This window comes from Dicentrarchus labrax, unplaced genomic scaffold (assembly GCF_905237075.1).
Source record: "Dicentrarchus labrax unplaced genomic scaffold, dlabrax2021, whole genome shotgun sequence".
NCBI lineage: Eukaryota > Metazoa > Chordata > Actinopteri > Moronidae > Dicentrarchus > Dicentrarchus labrax.
This window is the reverse complement of record NW_026136711.1, coordinates 30,794,827-30,808,285: the sequence shown is the minus strand read 5'-3', so window position 1 is coordinate 30,808,285 and position 13,459 is coordinate 30,794,827. Positions and strand designations below refer to the sequence as shown.

Sequence of the window (13,459 nt, the reverse complement as noted above, 5' to 3'; positions counted from 1 at the left end):
ACAGATTTGTTTACACATCTACAGATCTATATACACATTTACAGATCTATATACACATTTACAGATCTATATACACATTTACAGATTTGTCTACACATTTACAGATTTGTTTACACATTATCAGATCTATATACACATTTACAGATTTATATACACATTTACAGATTTGTTTACACATTATCAGATCTATATACAGATTTTTTACACATTTACAAATTAATTTTACAAATCTTGCTACATTTTAAATTAAAGAGAAAGTCTGAACACACATTTACAGATTTGTTTACACATTTATAGATTTGTCTACACATTTACAGATCTATATACACATTTACAGATTATTTTACACATTTACAGATCTATATACACATTTACAGATTTGTTTACACGTTATCAGATCTATATACACATTTATAGATTTGTTTACACATTTACAGATTTGTTTACACGTTATCAGATCTATATACACATTTATAGATTTGTTTACACATTTACAGATCTATATACACATTTACAGATCTATATACACATTTACAGATTTGTTTACACATTATCAGATCTATATACACATTCACAGATCTATATACACATTTACAGATTTGTTTACACATTATCAGATCTATATACACATTTACAGATTTGTTTATACATTTACAGATTTGTTTACACATTATCAGATCTATATACACATTTACAGATTTGTCTACACATTTACAGATTTGTTTACACATTTACAGATCTATATACACATTTACAGATTTGTTTACACATCTGCAGATCTATATACACATTTACAGATCTATATACACATTTACAGATCTATATACACATTGACAGATTTGTTTACACATTTAGAGATCTATATACACATTGACAGATTTGTTTACACATTTAGAGATCTATATACAAATTGACAGATTTGTTTACACATTTAGAGATCTATATACACATTGACAGATTTGTTTACACATTATCAGATCTATATACACATTTATAGATTTGTTTACACATTTACAGATTTGTTTACACATTTACAGATTTGTTTACACATTATCAGATCTATATACAGATTTTTTACACATTTACAAATTAATTTTACAAATCTTATTACATTCAAATTAAAAAGTCGAACACACATTTACAGATCTATATACACATTTACAGATTTGTCTACACATTTACAGATTTGTTTACACATTTACAGATTTGTCTACACATTTACAGATTTGTCTACACATTTACAGATTTGTTTACACATTTACAGATTTATTTACACATTTACAGATTTGTTTACACATTTACAGATTTGTTTACACATTTACAGATTTGTTTACACATTATCAGATCTATATACAGATTTTTTACACATCTACAAATAATTTTTACAAATCTTATTACATTTTAAATCAAAGACAAAGTCGAACACACATGACAGATTATTTTACACATTGACAGATTTTTTTACACATTTACAGATTATTGATTACGCACACACGGATTGAGATACAGTTACACAACTCTCCAAGCACATGTGTAATTAGTTTTGCCTCGGTAATGGCTCCATACCTATTTGTTTTACCGTGGCACACTTTGTCCTCCGTACCTCCGGACAGCAGCACCGTGTCCTTGGCTTTCCTTTTTCTTTTTTCCACCCTTGAGTTTTGTCCCGCCTCCATCTCCGCTGAGCCGCTGTGATTGGCTCTCAGTCATGACGCGTTCTGACCGGCTGGTAACCTGCAGCTGTGATTGGTTGAAACCTGCTGACCTCCGGCGGACGCCCCGCCCCCTCCGGCAGAGGAGAGGACAGGTTAAACATGGCGTCGTCCCTGAGGTGCTTTCTCCGCACAGGAAAGGTATGAAATCAGTGTTTTGAGGCGTAAATCTGCGTCTGTTGATCATTAATAACATCTAATGTTGTCTCAATGTCTTTCCTACAGAATGCAGTGTCGGCTCTGCAGCGGCGGGAGTTTCACAGGACGCTTCCGGTCGCCGTGCAGGTCAGTGTGAGCAGCTAGCATGCTAACGGTGGCTACTGCTGCTGCTGAGGGTTGTTGTGTTTTTATTGTTATTACTCAACAAACAGCAGCTGTTCCTGCACATAAACACACATTATACTTTATATTTCATCCTCTAATTCTATTCTGAAGGTTAGGGATGTTTAATGTTTGTTTAATGTTTGTTTAATGTATGTTTAATGTTTGTTTAATGTATGTTTAATGTTTGTTTAATGTTTGTTTAATGTTAGTTTAATGTATTTTGTATTCTACTGGAAGCTTGAATTTCCCTCTGGATGAATAAAGTGTTAATATATTTATATATAGGAAATGTAAGAAGATGTATATGTATGTATGTGTGCTACAGTTTATGACAGAAGTGTAATGAATAATCAATAAATAGTAATAATGGCTGAATATTAGTGACAGAAGCAGATTGTTGCACATTATTAGAGTAAATAACTGTAATGTTATAGACTGTTGATGGTTGCTTATAGTGACAGCAGACAATATAAACATGGATAAATATTAACTTTAATATATTGTGTATATCTTGTTCTGTAATTAATATTAAAAATATTAATATGAATCTTTTTAGGATCAGGTTTATTGCCAAATAGGTTTCACATACGAGGAATTTGCCTTTTTGTAAGTTGGTGCATAACGATTAAACATTTAAAATTAAAGATTAGGGGCAGTATATACAAATATAAAAAGAGAGACAGTAATAGTTGGCAGTGAGACACAGGATGATATTTGAAATGTGCAAAGAAAAGAGGAAAGTGCATTAATGTAACACATACATTCAGGGTGGGTTTATAGAGTCAGTTACTCCCATATTAGGTCACTAACTACAAAAAACAGTTCCCAGGTTAATAATTTAATAACTTTAATGTGACTGCAACTTACAGTTATTTGAATTATTGTTTAATCTCTCAATTAAATATCGACACAGTCAACTAATCACAGCTAGAGACGCCAATATCTGAAGAAATGTGAATGCTGGATGTTGAACGGCCGACGCTCTGCTGCATTGAGAGCACTTATGACAAACTCTGTCCTCTGGGTGTCAGTGTGTCGGTCTGTACTGACGGCGGTGCTGTTGTTTGTGTCAGGTGACGGTCCGTGATGCCCTGAACCAGGCGATGGACGAGGAGCTGGAGAGGGACGAGCGTGTGTTCCTGTTGGGTGAGGAGGTGGCTCAGTACGACGGAGCCTACAAGGTGAGTAGACACTCACAGTGAACACAGCAGGACTTATTTAATCTTTATGCTGAGATGCTAACTGTGTGTGTGTGTGTGTGTGTGTGTGTGTGTGTGTGTGTGTGTGTAGGTGAGCAGGGGTCTGTGGAAGAAGTACGGAGATAAACGCATCATCGACACTCCGATCACAGAGGTGAGACACTCTAACAGTCAGCCTTCACAAACGCTTCAAAACCCTCTTTCTATTAACTCTCTGTTAACCTCTCTCTCTCTCTCTCTCTCTCTCTCTCTCTCTCTCTCTCTCTCTCTGGTGCAGATGGGTTTTGCCGGCATCGCAGTTGGAGCCGCGATGGTGAGTCTATTTTTTTCCCCCCATCCAGATAGATTCACACATTCATTAAACATCATTAACATCATTATCCAGTGATTGGAACTTTGTAATTAACACTACTGTAATTTAAAGATATCTTTAAAAAAAAGCTCTGGCAATGTTTTTATATTTAGGTAAAGTGTCCTAGTTAATTTAGTTGCTTGGATGTAATGAGGTTTACGTTGTTTTTGAGAGCCTTTAAATGTGTTTTACACACTATAGCACTGGATATAATTTGCACTCAGGCTGTAGATTTATAGTACCAAGGTTGAAGTGCAATAGGAGGAAAAATTCCTTTATTTCTTTTGCAATATCCCGACTTAATGTGTCATTTTAAAATCCTACTTTAGAATACTACACATGAAATGATCATCAAATATCAAAATATCAATATCATCAAATATTGTCTTTTCTCCATTGTTGTTTTTTATTATGGTTTACTGTCAAGTTTCCTATTTGGGATAATAAAGAGAACTGAACTGACTCCTGTGGACACTGATCTTAAACTGCTGTCCCCCCCCCGCAGGCCGGCCTGAGACCCATCTGTGAGTTCATGACCTTCAACTTCTCCATGCAAGCCATCGACCAGGTCATCAACTCTGCAGCAAAGACCTACTACATGTCAGCCGGTCAGCAGTCGGTGCCCATCGTCTTCAGAGGACCCAACGGGGCGTCAGCGGGCGTCGCCGCACAGCATTCACAGTGCTTCGCTGCGTGGTGCGTTCACTTCCGCCTGATAACTGTCTCTGTCATTTACTGTAGCTCTCAATGTGTAAAAAGGTCTCTATAGTAGCTGTATTAGAACCATCATTTTATTATTTTTAGAGCATTTTATTTCTTGAATAATGGATAATGAATAGTGACAGGCTAAGAGAGACAAGAAAGGAGGGAGAGAGAGAGAGGGGGCAGACAGCATGCAGCTAAAGGCAGGGGTAAGCACTCAGCCTTAGTACATACATGATCTACCAGGTGAGGTATCGGGACCCCAGGAGTTCTCTTTTAATGGTGGAAGTAGTAGTTGTAACAGCAGGTGCTGTTGGTGTGACAGTTGTTGTCTGTCCTCAGGTACGGTCACTGTCCAGGTCTGAAGGTTGTGAGTCCCTGGAGCGCAGAAGATGCCAAAGGTCTCCTGAAATCAGCCATCAGAGACGACAATCCCGGTGAGAAACTCCACTACGGCAGGTCAAAGCTGACCTTAGAGTTAGAGAAAGAGACACACAAGCTTACACATCCATCACAGAGAGACTGATGTATTTACACCTTTTCAGCTTCTGGCTACAAGGTATCTAAAGCCACCTCCTGAGGTTTGAGCAAGTGGTCTTGAATGCTTCTTGGATGCATTAATACTTGAATCCACCCATTAAAATGTCACTGTTTTAACTCTCTGCTTCTGTGTGTGTGTGTGTGTGTGTGTGTGTGTGTGTGTGTGTGTGTGTGTGTGTGTGTGCAGTGGTGTTCCTGGAGAATGAGCTGATGTATGGTGTTCCCTTCGAGATGTCTGAGGAGTCCCAGTCTAAAGACTTCACTATTCCCATCGGCAAGGCCAAGGTTGAGAGACAAGGTGAGACTGTTTCAGATCAGTATAATGAGGCAGTTGTATTTATAAAGCACGTTTTCTACACAAAGGTAGATTCAGAGGTCTGTCACTGTTGGGATCCTGAACCTCTCTCCTCTCGTCCTTCCTGTGTTGCAGGGAATCACATCACTCTGGTCACTCACTCTCGGTACGTCAGTCACTGCCTGGATGCCGCTGCCGTCCTCGCCAAGGAGGGGATCGAGTGCGAGGTAAAAGAAAGGAACCTGTTGTTATGCGACACAGACGACTCGTGCTCGGCAGCCCGTTAACCCCTTCCTGTCTGTCTTTGTGTCAGGTGATCAACCTGCGGACCATCCGTCCTCTGGATGTGGAGAGTATTGAGACCAGCGTGATGAAGACCAACCACCTGGTGACGGTGGAGGGCGGCTGGCCTCAGTATGGGGTTGGAGCTGAGATCTGCGCCAGGATCATGGAAGGTAACAGCTGAGTGGCTGCGTCAAAGCCCCTTTCAGAGCATGTGATAGCTTCTTCTCATTCAGACCAATAGTTAAATATCCCAGACATGAGAGGATATTTGTAGAAAGAGCCAAAGGATTGCATAGTATTTAGCACCTTGTGTGCACGAGGAAGGGGTATCATTGCTGGAGAACAAACTGTGAGTTGAATAGTTTCAGGATATGAAGGAAGGAGACAAAGCAGTAGGTTGTGGGCGTCTTCAAGTGCACCTGCTGTTTCAAGGATCAGGAAAATGTTTTCATCATTATACAACACAAGGTTGTCCAACAAAAGGAAGGTCTGCCGTCCTTTCAAGCCGGAAAAAATACACATTAAAACAACAGATGTAGCAGGGTTGAAGAGCTACTGCTGCATAAACGGATCCACTGTAGATCAGAGAGTGGTGATTAATAAATGTGCAGTGAGCACTAACATAATATTTTAAACCTCCTGTGTTTGTTTTCAGGTCCTGCCTTCAACTACCTGGACGCTCCGGTCACCAGGGTGACGGGCGTCGACATTCCCATGCCGTATGCCAAAATCCTGGAGGACAACAGCGTGCCGCAGATTAAAGACGTCATCTTCTCTGTGAAAAAGACCCTCAATGTCTGAGACGCACGCACAGGACAAACCCACCTGAATCCTCTTCGTCTCGTTCACGCAGGCGGTCGTCGTCTGGTAAAAACACTTGTGTAAATACAGCCAAATTGATCCTTTTAGAAATATAAAAACGCTCCAGATTAATGTTCCAGCCAGATGTTGGTCGATAAAGCGCACAACTGTTTATCTACACCCAGAGCGGTGGGCACACAGGGTTCAGTCAACTCACTGTTTGCCTCTGTTAAGTCACAAACTTGACCGAACTCTGTGTGTGGCTCTGGCTGCTTTCTCCACTTTCCTTCCCTTCAAAATAAAAGTTGCTCTCTCCTGTAGGGTTTTCTGTGCTTCTAAGGATGTTTAGTAACAACAAAACTACTGAGTGAACACAAAAAAATGTCTGAGAGCTGGTTAGAAAGTTAGAAAACTTTAGACTGTTGTTACCTCCACCAATGAGGTCATGTTTTTGGTGTTGTTTATTTGTTTGTCAGCAGTTATGCAGTGACTAAACAACAACACATCTCAAATATCACTTTAGAAACAAAACACCTTGGCGGAGGTCTGGAGTGCCCGTCTAGTATTTTGGAAATCTTTATTTGGCAGTAACTGAGAACTAAGTATTGAAACTACTCGCACTGAAATCTGACAAAACATCTGATTTCGAATTTAAACATATTTTTTCCTCTCAGTAGTTTTTGTTGTTATGGAACTCGCAGATATTTCTAACCACCAAAACTATTAGATTCAGTCTATTAACTTTATTCTTCACTGACTCTGGTTCGTCTCTAAAGAACCAGCAGTGAAGAAGAATGAACCATCTGACAGCTGGAGTGTGGTCGGGAATATTTATTGTAGCTGCAGCAGCTCTGTGGATGTTTTTGTGGCTGTAAATGACTCTGTTACAGAAATTAAAAAAAAAACTTTCAGCCCTTCATGCTGCTTCATTCTTTCACACCCGTTCTGAACACGTTGGTTTTTATTCTTTAGTCTAATGATTCAGGAATCCATCTGGTTCACTTCCTCTTCTCAGGAGGTTAAACTCTCAGATCGGTTGGGTCCTAGAGGCAGTCTGCATCTTTAGAGATGATCATGATCTCAGAGGTTGTGGTGTGTTTTTTTTGTGAAACCAACATTTAAATTCAGTATTTCCACAGACTGTGTTGGGTTTTCTGGACAGCTGGCCCCAGTTTTTACAGAAACTGGATTTAAATGTCAGTTTCATCCCGGCGGGGCAATAAACACACATGCAAACTGCTGCATCATGTTTGTAGTTCCCCCGGTGAGATTTACACTGAAGAAACAAAACTAATTTGTTTTCCATACAGGCGATTAAACAAAATAACTTGTAGAGTGAAATAAAAACCAGGATAAACCTGACGGGAGCTGACAGAGAGAACGTTGAAAATCAGGTGAAGCCATTAACTTTTTTTATTGGCAAACCTTTACAGGATCCAGATCTGATGGTCTGCATCAGAACATCAGATCTGAGAGCAACAGTCAGAAGACACATCTGTTTCTGTTTCAGTCCTTAAACAAGTAAAATTATAACAGTTTCTGAAGACGTTTTGAGAAACTCAAAGAAAAGAAAACAAAAAGCCCTCGTTACAAATCAAACTATATTACAGCGCCTCCTGGTTCGGAAACGTTCAGCCAAGTTTTTACCAACGGTGGAATCATTCAGTGAGAACAGGATCATTTAAACACTTTATTTTATGGGTCCGTAGTTTCCTAATAATTTCCTGGAAAGAACAAAGTGATCTGGTTCTAATTACAGGAAAGAAATGAATATTATTCATACATCTGTAGAAATATTTTACATATTTTTTGTGCTTTGACTAAAATGCTGAGCTACACGAGTGCACCAACTGAACAGTGTCTCCGTTTTCAATATAATTAGTACCAAGTTACATAATCCGTTCTTGAAATTACCAGGAAACTGTTACGGATAATAAAACAAAGCATTGGAAAGGGGGAAAAACATTTTTCTGTTCTGTAGTTTTCTTTATCCTGGAGTTGCCTGAATTCTAAGAAAACTAAATTTAACTTAGATTTCTGACTTGACTTCAGTGCTCATGCTTCATGTTGGATGATGCGAACACAGTATAAAGGCCTTAGCACGCTTCAAACAGGCATACCGAAGCCACGATTGCATTCTGTTGGGTTCCCTACGGCCAATAAACAAACAAAAACAAAACAAGCAATAAATTCCAGGTGGTTTTCTCGACCTCTTGGCTCACAGAAACCGTTTAAAACAAACAGTTTATAAACAAAAACATCCTCAACATCCACAGTGAGTCCACCACTTTCTGTTCCTGTGAGTTCATAAACTTTAGTTTTGTGTGAGATGAACCAAGTGCAGTCACTTTTAATGGAGAATGTCAAAGCCTTAATCAGGATTAGAAAATAAAGCCTCCTGAAAACTTCCCTCATCCAGCAGCTGGACAAACATCAACAACTGAACAGACTTCCTGATGCTGGTCCCTTATCTGTAACTTACGTTCCTATGTGCGCCGTTACCCCAAATTGAGTTGTGTTTTTTTCCTTCTGAAGGCCAAAGGTCAAAGTCTTGTGTAAAAAAATAAATACTACTGCAGGTAATTTGGTACTAACTATACGGAAATATTCTGAGAGTTCATAGTCAATGCAAGGTTTCCAGAAAGGAAACCAGGAGATGATCCAGTAGCCTCTTAATAAGATAGTTTAAGTGGAGTTTAGAAACTAAAAAAAATGTATTGCTGTAACAGGGAGAGATGAAGAAAATTAAAGTCCATCATTAACATTTATCCACCTTCAATTGGAGCTTCATCCTCATTTTATTGACTTTTTTTAATGTTAAATTGTGTCTTTTTCTCCCCAACGTGGACCTAAAAACTCACACGCTCCTACAGTTAGTACCAAATTACATAGTTCTGTCCAGAAGCTTTTCTCAGGTATGAAATTACTCATCGGTTCCTTTGTGGTAAATAACCAGGGAACTATGAAACCTGTAAAACTGAATGTTACCAAAATATGTATTTCGGAAGCCGCTACCATCGTATATGGAAGCAGAAACAAAAGACCGGCTAACCTGAGACACACGACCATCAGAGGTAAAAACGATGCAGATAATCATGTGATTAATCAGCTGTGGCTGTTTTATTGTTAGTCTCAGTTTGTGTTTCGGAGGCTTTTCTGGGTTCAAACTGATTATTTTTTTTAAACATCACAAAAACGTAAATGTATAGTAAAGCTCTCATAAGTTTCCCTCCACAGTAACTGACCTCCTACAATTCCCAGAATGCCTTTCAAACCCCCCCCTCAGATGAGTAGGGCGGGACCTCTGTCCTGCTCTCTGATTGGAGGTGGGGGCCTGTTGAGTTATTGGGCGGAGCCAACAGAGTCTCAGGGAGCCGATAGGTCGGAGCGTCCGACCTCTGAGTGTCCCTTCAACAGGCCGAGCCTCACCACCACCACCCTCCTCTTCTTCTCCTGCGACCCTTCATCATCATCATCCTCCTCCTCCTCCTCCCTGTCTCTCCTTCACCTTTCGTTTCCCTCTCTCCTTCCTCTTCTCCTCCTTCCTCTGCTTCTTCGCCTTCTTCTTCCTCCTCTTCTTTTCCTCCACTGTTTGATCCTCCTCTTCTTCCTCTTGCACCCCGTCCTGCACTTCTTCCTCTACAACCTCTGCCAGCTCAACCTGAATTTCCTCCTCTTCTTCCTCCTCCTCCTCGTCGTCCTCATCTTCTTCCTCCTCATCTTCCTCCTCCTCCTCATCTTCTTCTTCCTCCTCCTCTGCTTCTTCTTCTTCTTCCTCCTCCTCCTCCTCCTCTTCTTCCTCTTCTTCCATGTCTGTCATCTGCTCTCCTTTCATCTGCTCTTGTTTCATCTTCATCCTCCGTCCGTTCTGTGTTGGCTGACAGGAAAACAGCACAAAGTTAAGACATTAAACCTCTTTGTTTGGATACGGTTTGTATCAGGTGGATAAAATTTACCGACTGAGATCAAAGAGGTAAAAACTCTAAAATATATATACTAAATATCTATAACACTTACTATATGTTAACTTGTATGTTTAAGTTCTCAGTTATACGTCTGTTATCTGACATTAGTTTCCGTCTGCAGACAATGTTTCTGTAACAAGTTTTGAGCTCTGCACTACAGATCATGATACTCACAGCCTTCTTGCCATTTCGGAGCCGTTGCAGCAGTAACCTGACGGTGTCTTTGTTCTGACACAGTCCCATAGTGTTGAGAGCGTCGAGAGCAGAGCCAGAGCAGCCCTGCAGGCGGAGCTCTGCCCCGAGGGAGGCCTGCAGGAAGTTGTTCTTCCAGATGTTCCTGGTGAAAAGCGGGATGGAGAGCGCCACCACGGTACGGCGCTCCAGCAGCGTCTGGGCCTGCTCCTCCGTCATCTGGCTGCTACACAAACACACAGAACAGTTAATCATCAGCATCTGGTCAGATTTAGACCCACGATGAGCTCATTTTAAAAACCGAACTGAACCATCAGCAGCAGCAGCAGCGTTGAAGCTCTGTGGACCGTGTGAACCGAGTGTCGGGTTATCCGGCTCTCAGACTTACTGGCTGCTCTTCGAGAGGGTGTTGATGTCTGGGAACAGCGAGGTGAGGCAGGTGGTGACGAGGGGAGCTTTGTCCTGAGCCCAGTTCAGACAGCGCCGCCAGGGGAAGGACGACAGCGGTTTCTTGTGGGACACCTTCTGATGAAAGGGGTTGTCAGTCTGCCGCGTCAGCGCCTTCATCTGCACGACCACCAGGACACACATCATAACACGATTACATAATAACGACAAAACAAAGCTGGTTATAAAAACTTAACTCCGGATATGTCTCCGGATCGACAGGTGTATCCACCAGGAGGAGATCCTCACCTCCTCTTTCAGTTGTTTGCTCCAGAAGTCCATCATAGGCTTCCGGGCGCCTTTGGCCGACCAGAGCGTTTTGAGAGCGGACTTGTAGCAGGACTTGCTCACCAGCAGCGCCGCTTTGCTCTTCTTCCCCATCCTGCGACCTTTCTTCTTCCTGTCTCTCACCTCTGACTGCAGCCACAAACACCAAAACAAACAGAAAACATCAACATTTCTTCCTCCAAGTGGAGTTTGTTCTGATGCCTGTGGTTTAAATTCCCACTGATCCATTACCTCGTTGTTTATTAACTCCTCAACACGACCGTGATACTTCCCAGCAGTATTCTGTTCACCCTGGAGAGTGAAATCATCCCACTTTCACTACATCCTGACAGTGAGACAATCTGGTTCCTCCTCGTTTTATAATAAAAGCTACCGACTGCAGCTTTAACTTGAGCCAGGTCATAAACCAACTATCAATACAGGATTAGTCTTATATTATCTACTGTCTATTCTTTAACACATGTATTGGATCAGTACTTTGTATCTGCAGATCTCTGGATTAATCGATAATGAAAATAATCTCTTCTTATATTCTGGAAAAACTTAAAACAGGTTCAAGTGTTGTTAAATGTCTGACACTTAGAGACAGTGGACAAACAATCTGAGGCTAATATGACAGAATCTTGAACTGATACCGCTGTTATCAATAAAAGGGCTTTGTATTGGCAATAATGTGGAGATATGATACATCGATCAATATATTGTGATCCTGTAAGCAAGGCAGTATACTGCAATGTAAAAACAATAACAAACCGAAGAACAGTGGAAAAAGTAACATTTAACATTAAAGCCCAGTTTACGTTTAAAGTCAGTTCACTTTGTGACAAATGGATTTTAATTTAGAAATGACAAAAACAAACCGATTAACATTTATAAACAAATAAAATATGATTGTTTTTATTTTCAAAACAGCAACTACACTGACCCTTTAAACATATATATATATTCTTACACCACTAATCAATAAATCGCGACAGCATCGATCACACACCTTTTTCAGCACAGGTGGTTTCAGCCACAGGGACCGCTTCCCGCTCTGTTTGCGTTTCCCTTTGCTCCTGATGACCTGCGCACAGGTCTCACACAGGAACGACCTGTCGTGCACTACGGCGTCCGGGAAGGCCCACTGCACGGTCTCCGGGGTGGTGAAGGTGTACACCGCCCTCCGGTTGAAGCTCCGGCCCTGGCGCTCGAACTCGCACCTGCAGCAGGAGCAGCTGCGGTCCTCCGGTCGCCGGGGTCCGCGCCTGCGGCAGCCCTGCGGCACATCTGCGGGACCTGCGTGAGGGTGAACGTCGGTCTGCGGTGGCGGGAAGGAGGCCGCTTCCACATCGTGTCCTCCGGGGCAGTCCACCTCCGCGCCCACCGCCGGTTCGGGAAGCTCCACCGATAAAGTAGGCCGCCCCGGTGCGCTCTGCTCGGGTCCAGCCGCTGCACTCTCCGGCGCGGTGAGTCCGCCGTCCGCCGCCGGAGCACCGGGGAGAGAGTCCTCCGCGCTGTGCGCGTAGTCGTGCTCGTTGGGCTCCGAACCGGCGTCCTCTTCGTTTCCCGCGTTGGTCTCGGTGTTTTCACTCATGCTGAGCGGAGCGGCTCCGGTTGTAGTCAACAATCAGAACCAGAACCAGAACCAGAACCAGACAGAGAAAGGAGGAGGAGAAGAAGAACTCTGTCGGTGGTCATCGCAGGGCAGCGGGCTAACGGCTAACGGCTAACGGCTAACGGCCCGCCAGAACCCGACCCGGTTCTTCCACACAGACCTTTCAAAGTAAAAGTGTCCCTAACGGCCCGAGCGGTGTGTGCCGCAGAGTTGATCTAATGCCACAGAACCGTCTGCAGACAGAATAAAGGCCGTTTGTAGCGGGAAGAGCACACTGAGGAGCTGCGACCGACCGGATGTAGCCGCTGATAAACAAATTAGTTTCCGTGTCTGTGTTTGAGTGACAGGCGGCCGCGGGCGCCCCCAGGTGGCAGGAGGCGGGTACTACACGTGTCTCCGTCTACAGCCATATACAGTGGAGCTGTCTGTCTGTCTGTCTGTCTGTCTGTCTGTCTGTCTGTCTGTCTGAGGACACGTTTTAGTTTTTAACAATTATAACCAAAACAATAACCTTTTTACAACTTCTTTTTCTGCTTTTCTCTGTTTTAGGCTTTATCATTAAATATTTGGGGGTTTGAACTGTAGGTCCTACAAAATAAATCTCCTTGGATTCTGGGAAACTGTGTGTGTGTGTGTGTGTGTGTGTGTGTGTGTGTGTGTGTGTGGGGCATTTTATTTGTATTTTATTTTAATGTCATTAAAAGAAACTAAATTGGCAGATTAATCAGTTATGAACTATGTTAGTTGCAGCCATGGTAAG

At 42.0% G+C, this 13,459-nt stretch overlaps 2 protein-coding genes across 3 annotated transcripts; one reads left to right on the top strand and one right to left on the bottom strand.

The window, feature by feature from the left end:
• The first annotated feature begins 1,760 nt into the window (after window positions 1-1,760).
• On the top strand, window positions 1,761-7,127 carry pdhb (pyruvate dehydrogenase E1 subunit beta). The gene is made up of 11 exons (XM_051413970.1): window positions 1,761-1,853; window positions 1,938-1,997; window positions 3,110-3,217; window positions 3,327-3,389; window positions 3,513-3,548; window positions 4,093-4,283; window positions 4,632-4,726; window positions 5,017-5,127; window positions 5,260-5,351; window positions 5,438-5,579; window positions 6,065-7,127. Exons 1-11 carry the CDS (start codon window positions 1,815-1,817, stop codon window positions 6,208-6,210), a joined length of 1,083 nt encoding a protein of 360 aa, XP_051269930.1. The 5' UTR covers window positions 1,761-1,814; the 3' UTR covers window positions 6,211-7,127.
• Window positions 7,128-7,605: 478 nt separating this feature from the next.
• LOC127371246 (bromo and FHA domain-containing protein DDB_G0267958) lies at window positions 7,606-13,023 on the bottom strand. Of its 2 annotated transcripts, none has more exons than XM_051413959.1 (5): window positions 12,094-13,023; window positions 11,064-11,231; window positions 10,756-10,934; window positions 10,350-10,593; window positions 7,606-10,087 (listed from the first exon to the last, which is right to left on the bottom strand). In XM_051413959.1, the coding sequence occupies exons 1-5, from the start codon at window positions 12,676-12,678 to the stop codon at window positions 9,683-9,685; spliced, it is 1,581 nt and encodes a 526-aa protein (XP_051269919.1). In that variant the 5' UTR covers window positions 12,679-13,023; the 3' UTR covers window positions 7,606-9,682. The 2 variants fall into 2 exon arrangements, with proteins under 2 accessions (XP_051269919.1, XP_051269920.1); XM_051413960.1 differs by having other exon boundaries at window positions 7,606-10,078.
• Window positions 13,024-13,459: the final 436 nt, after the last annotated feature.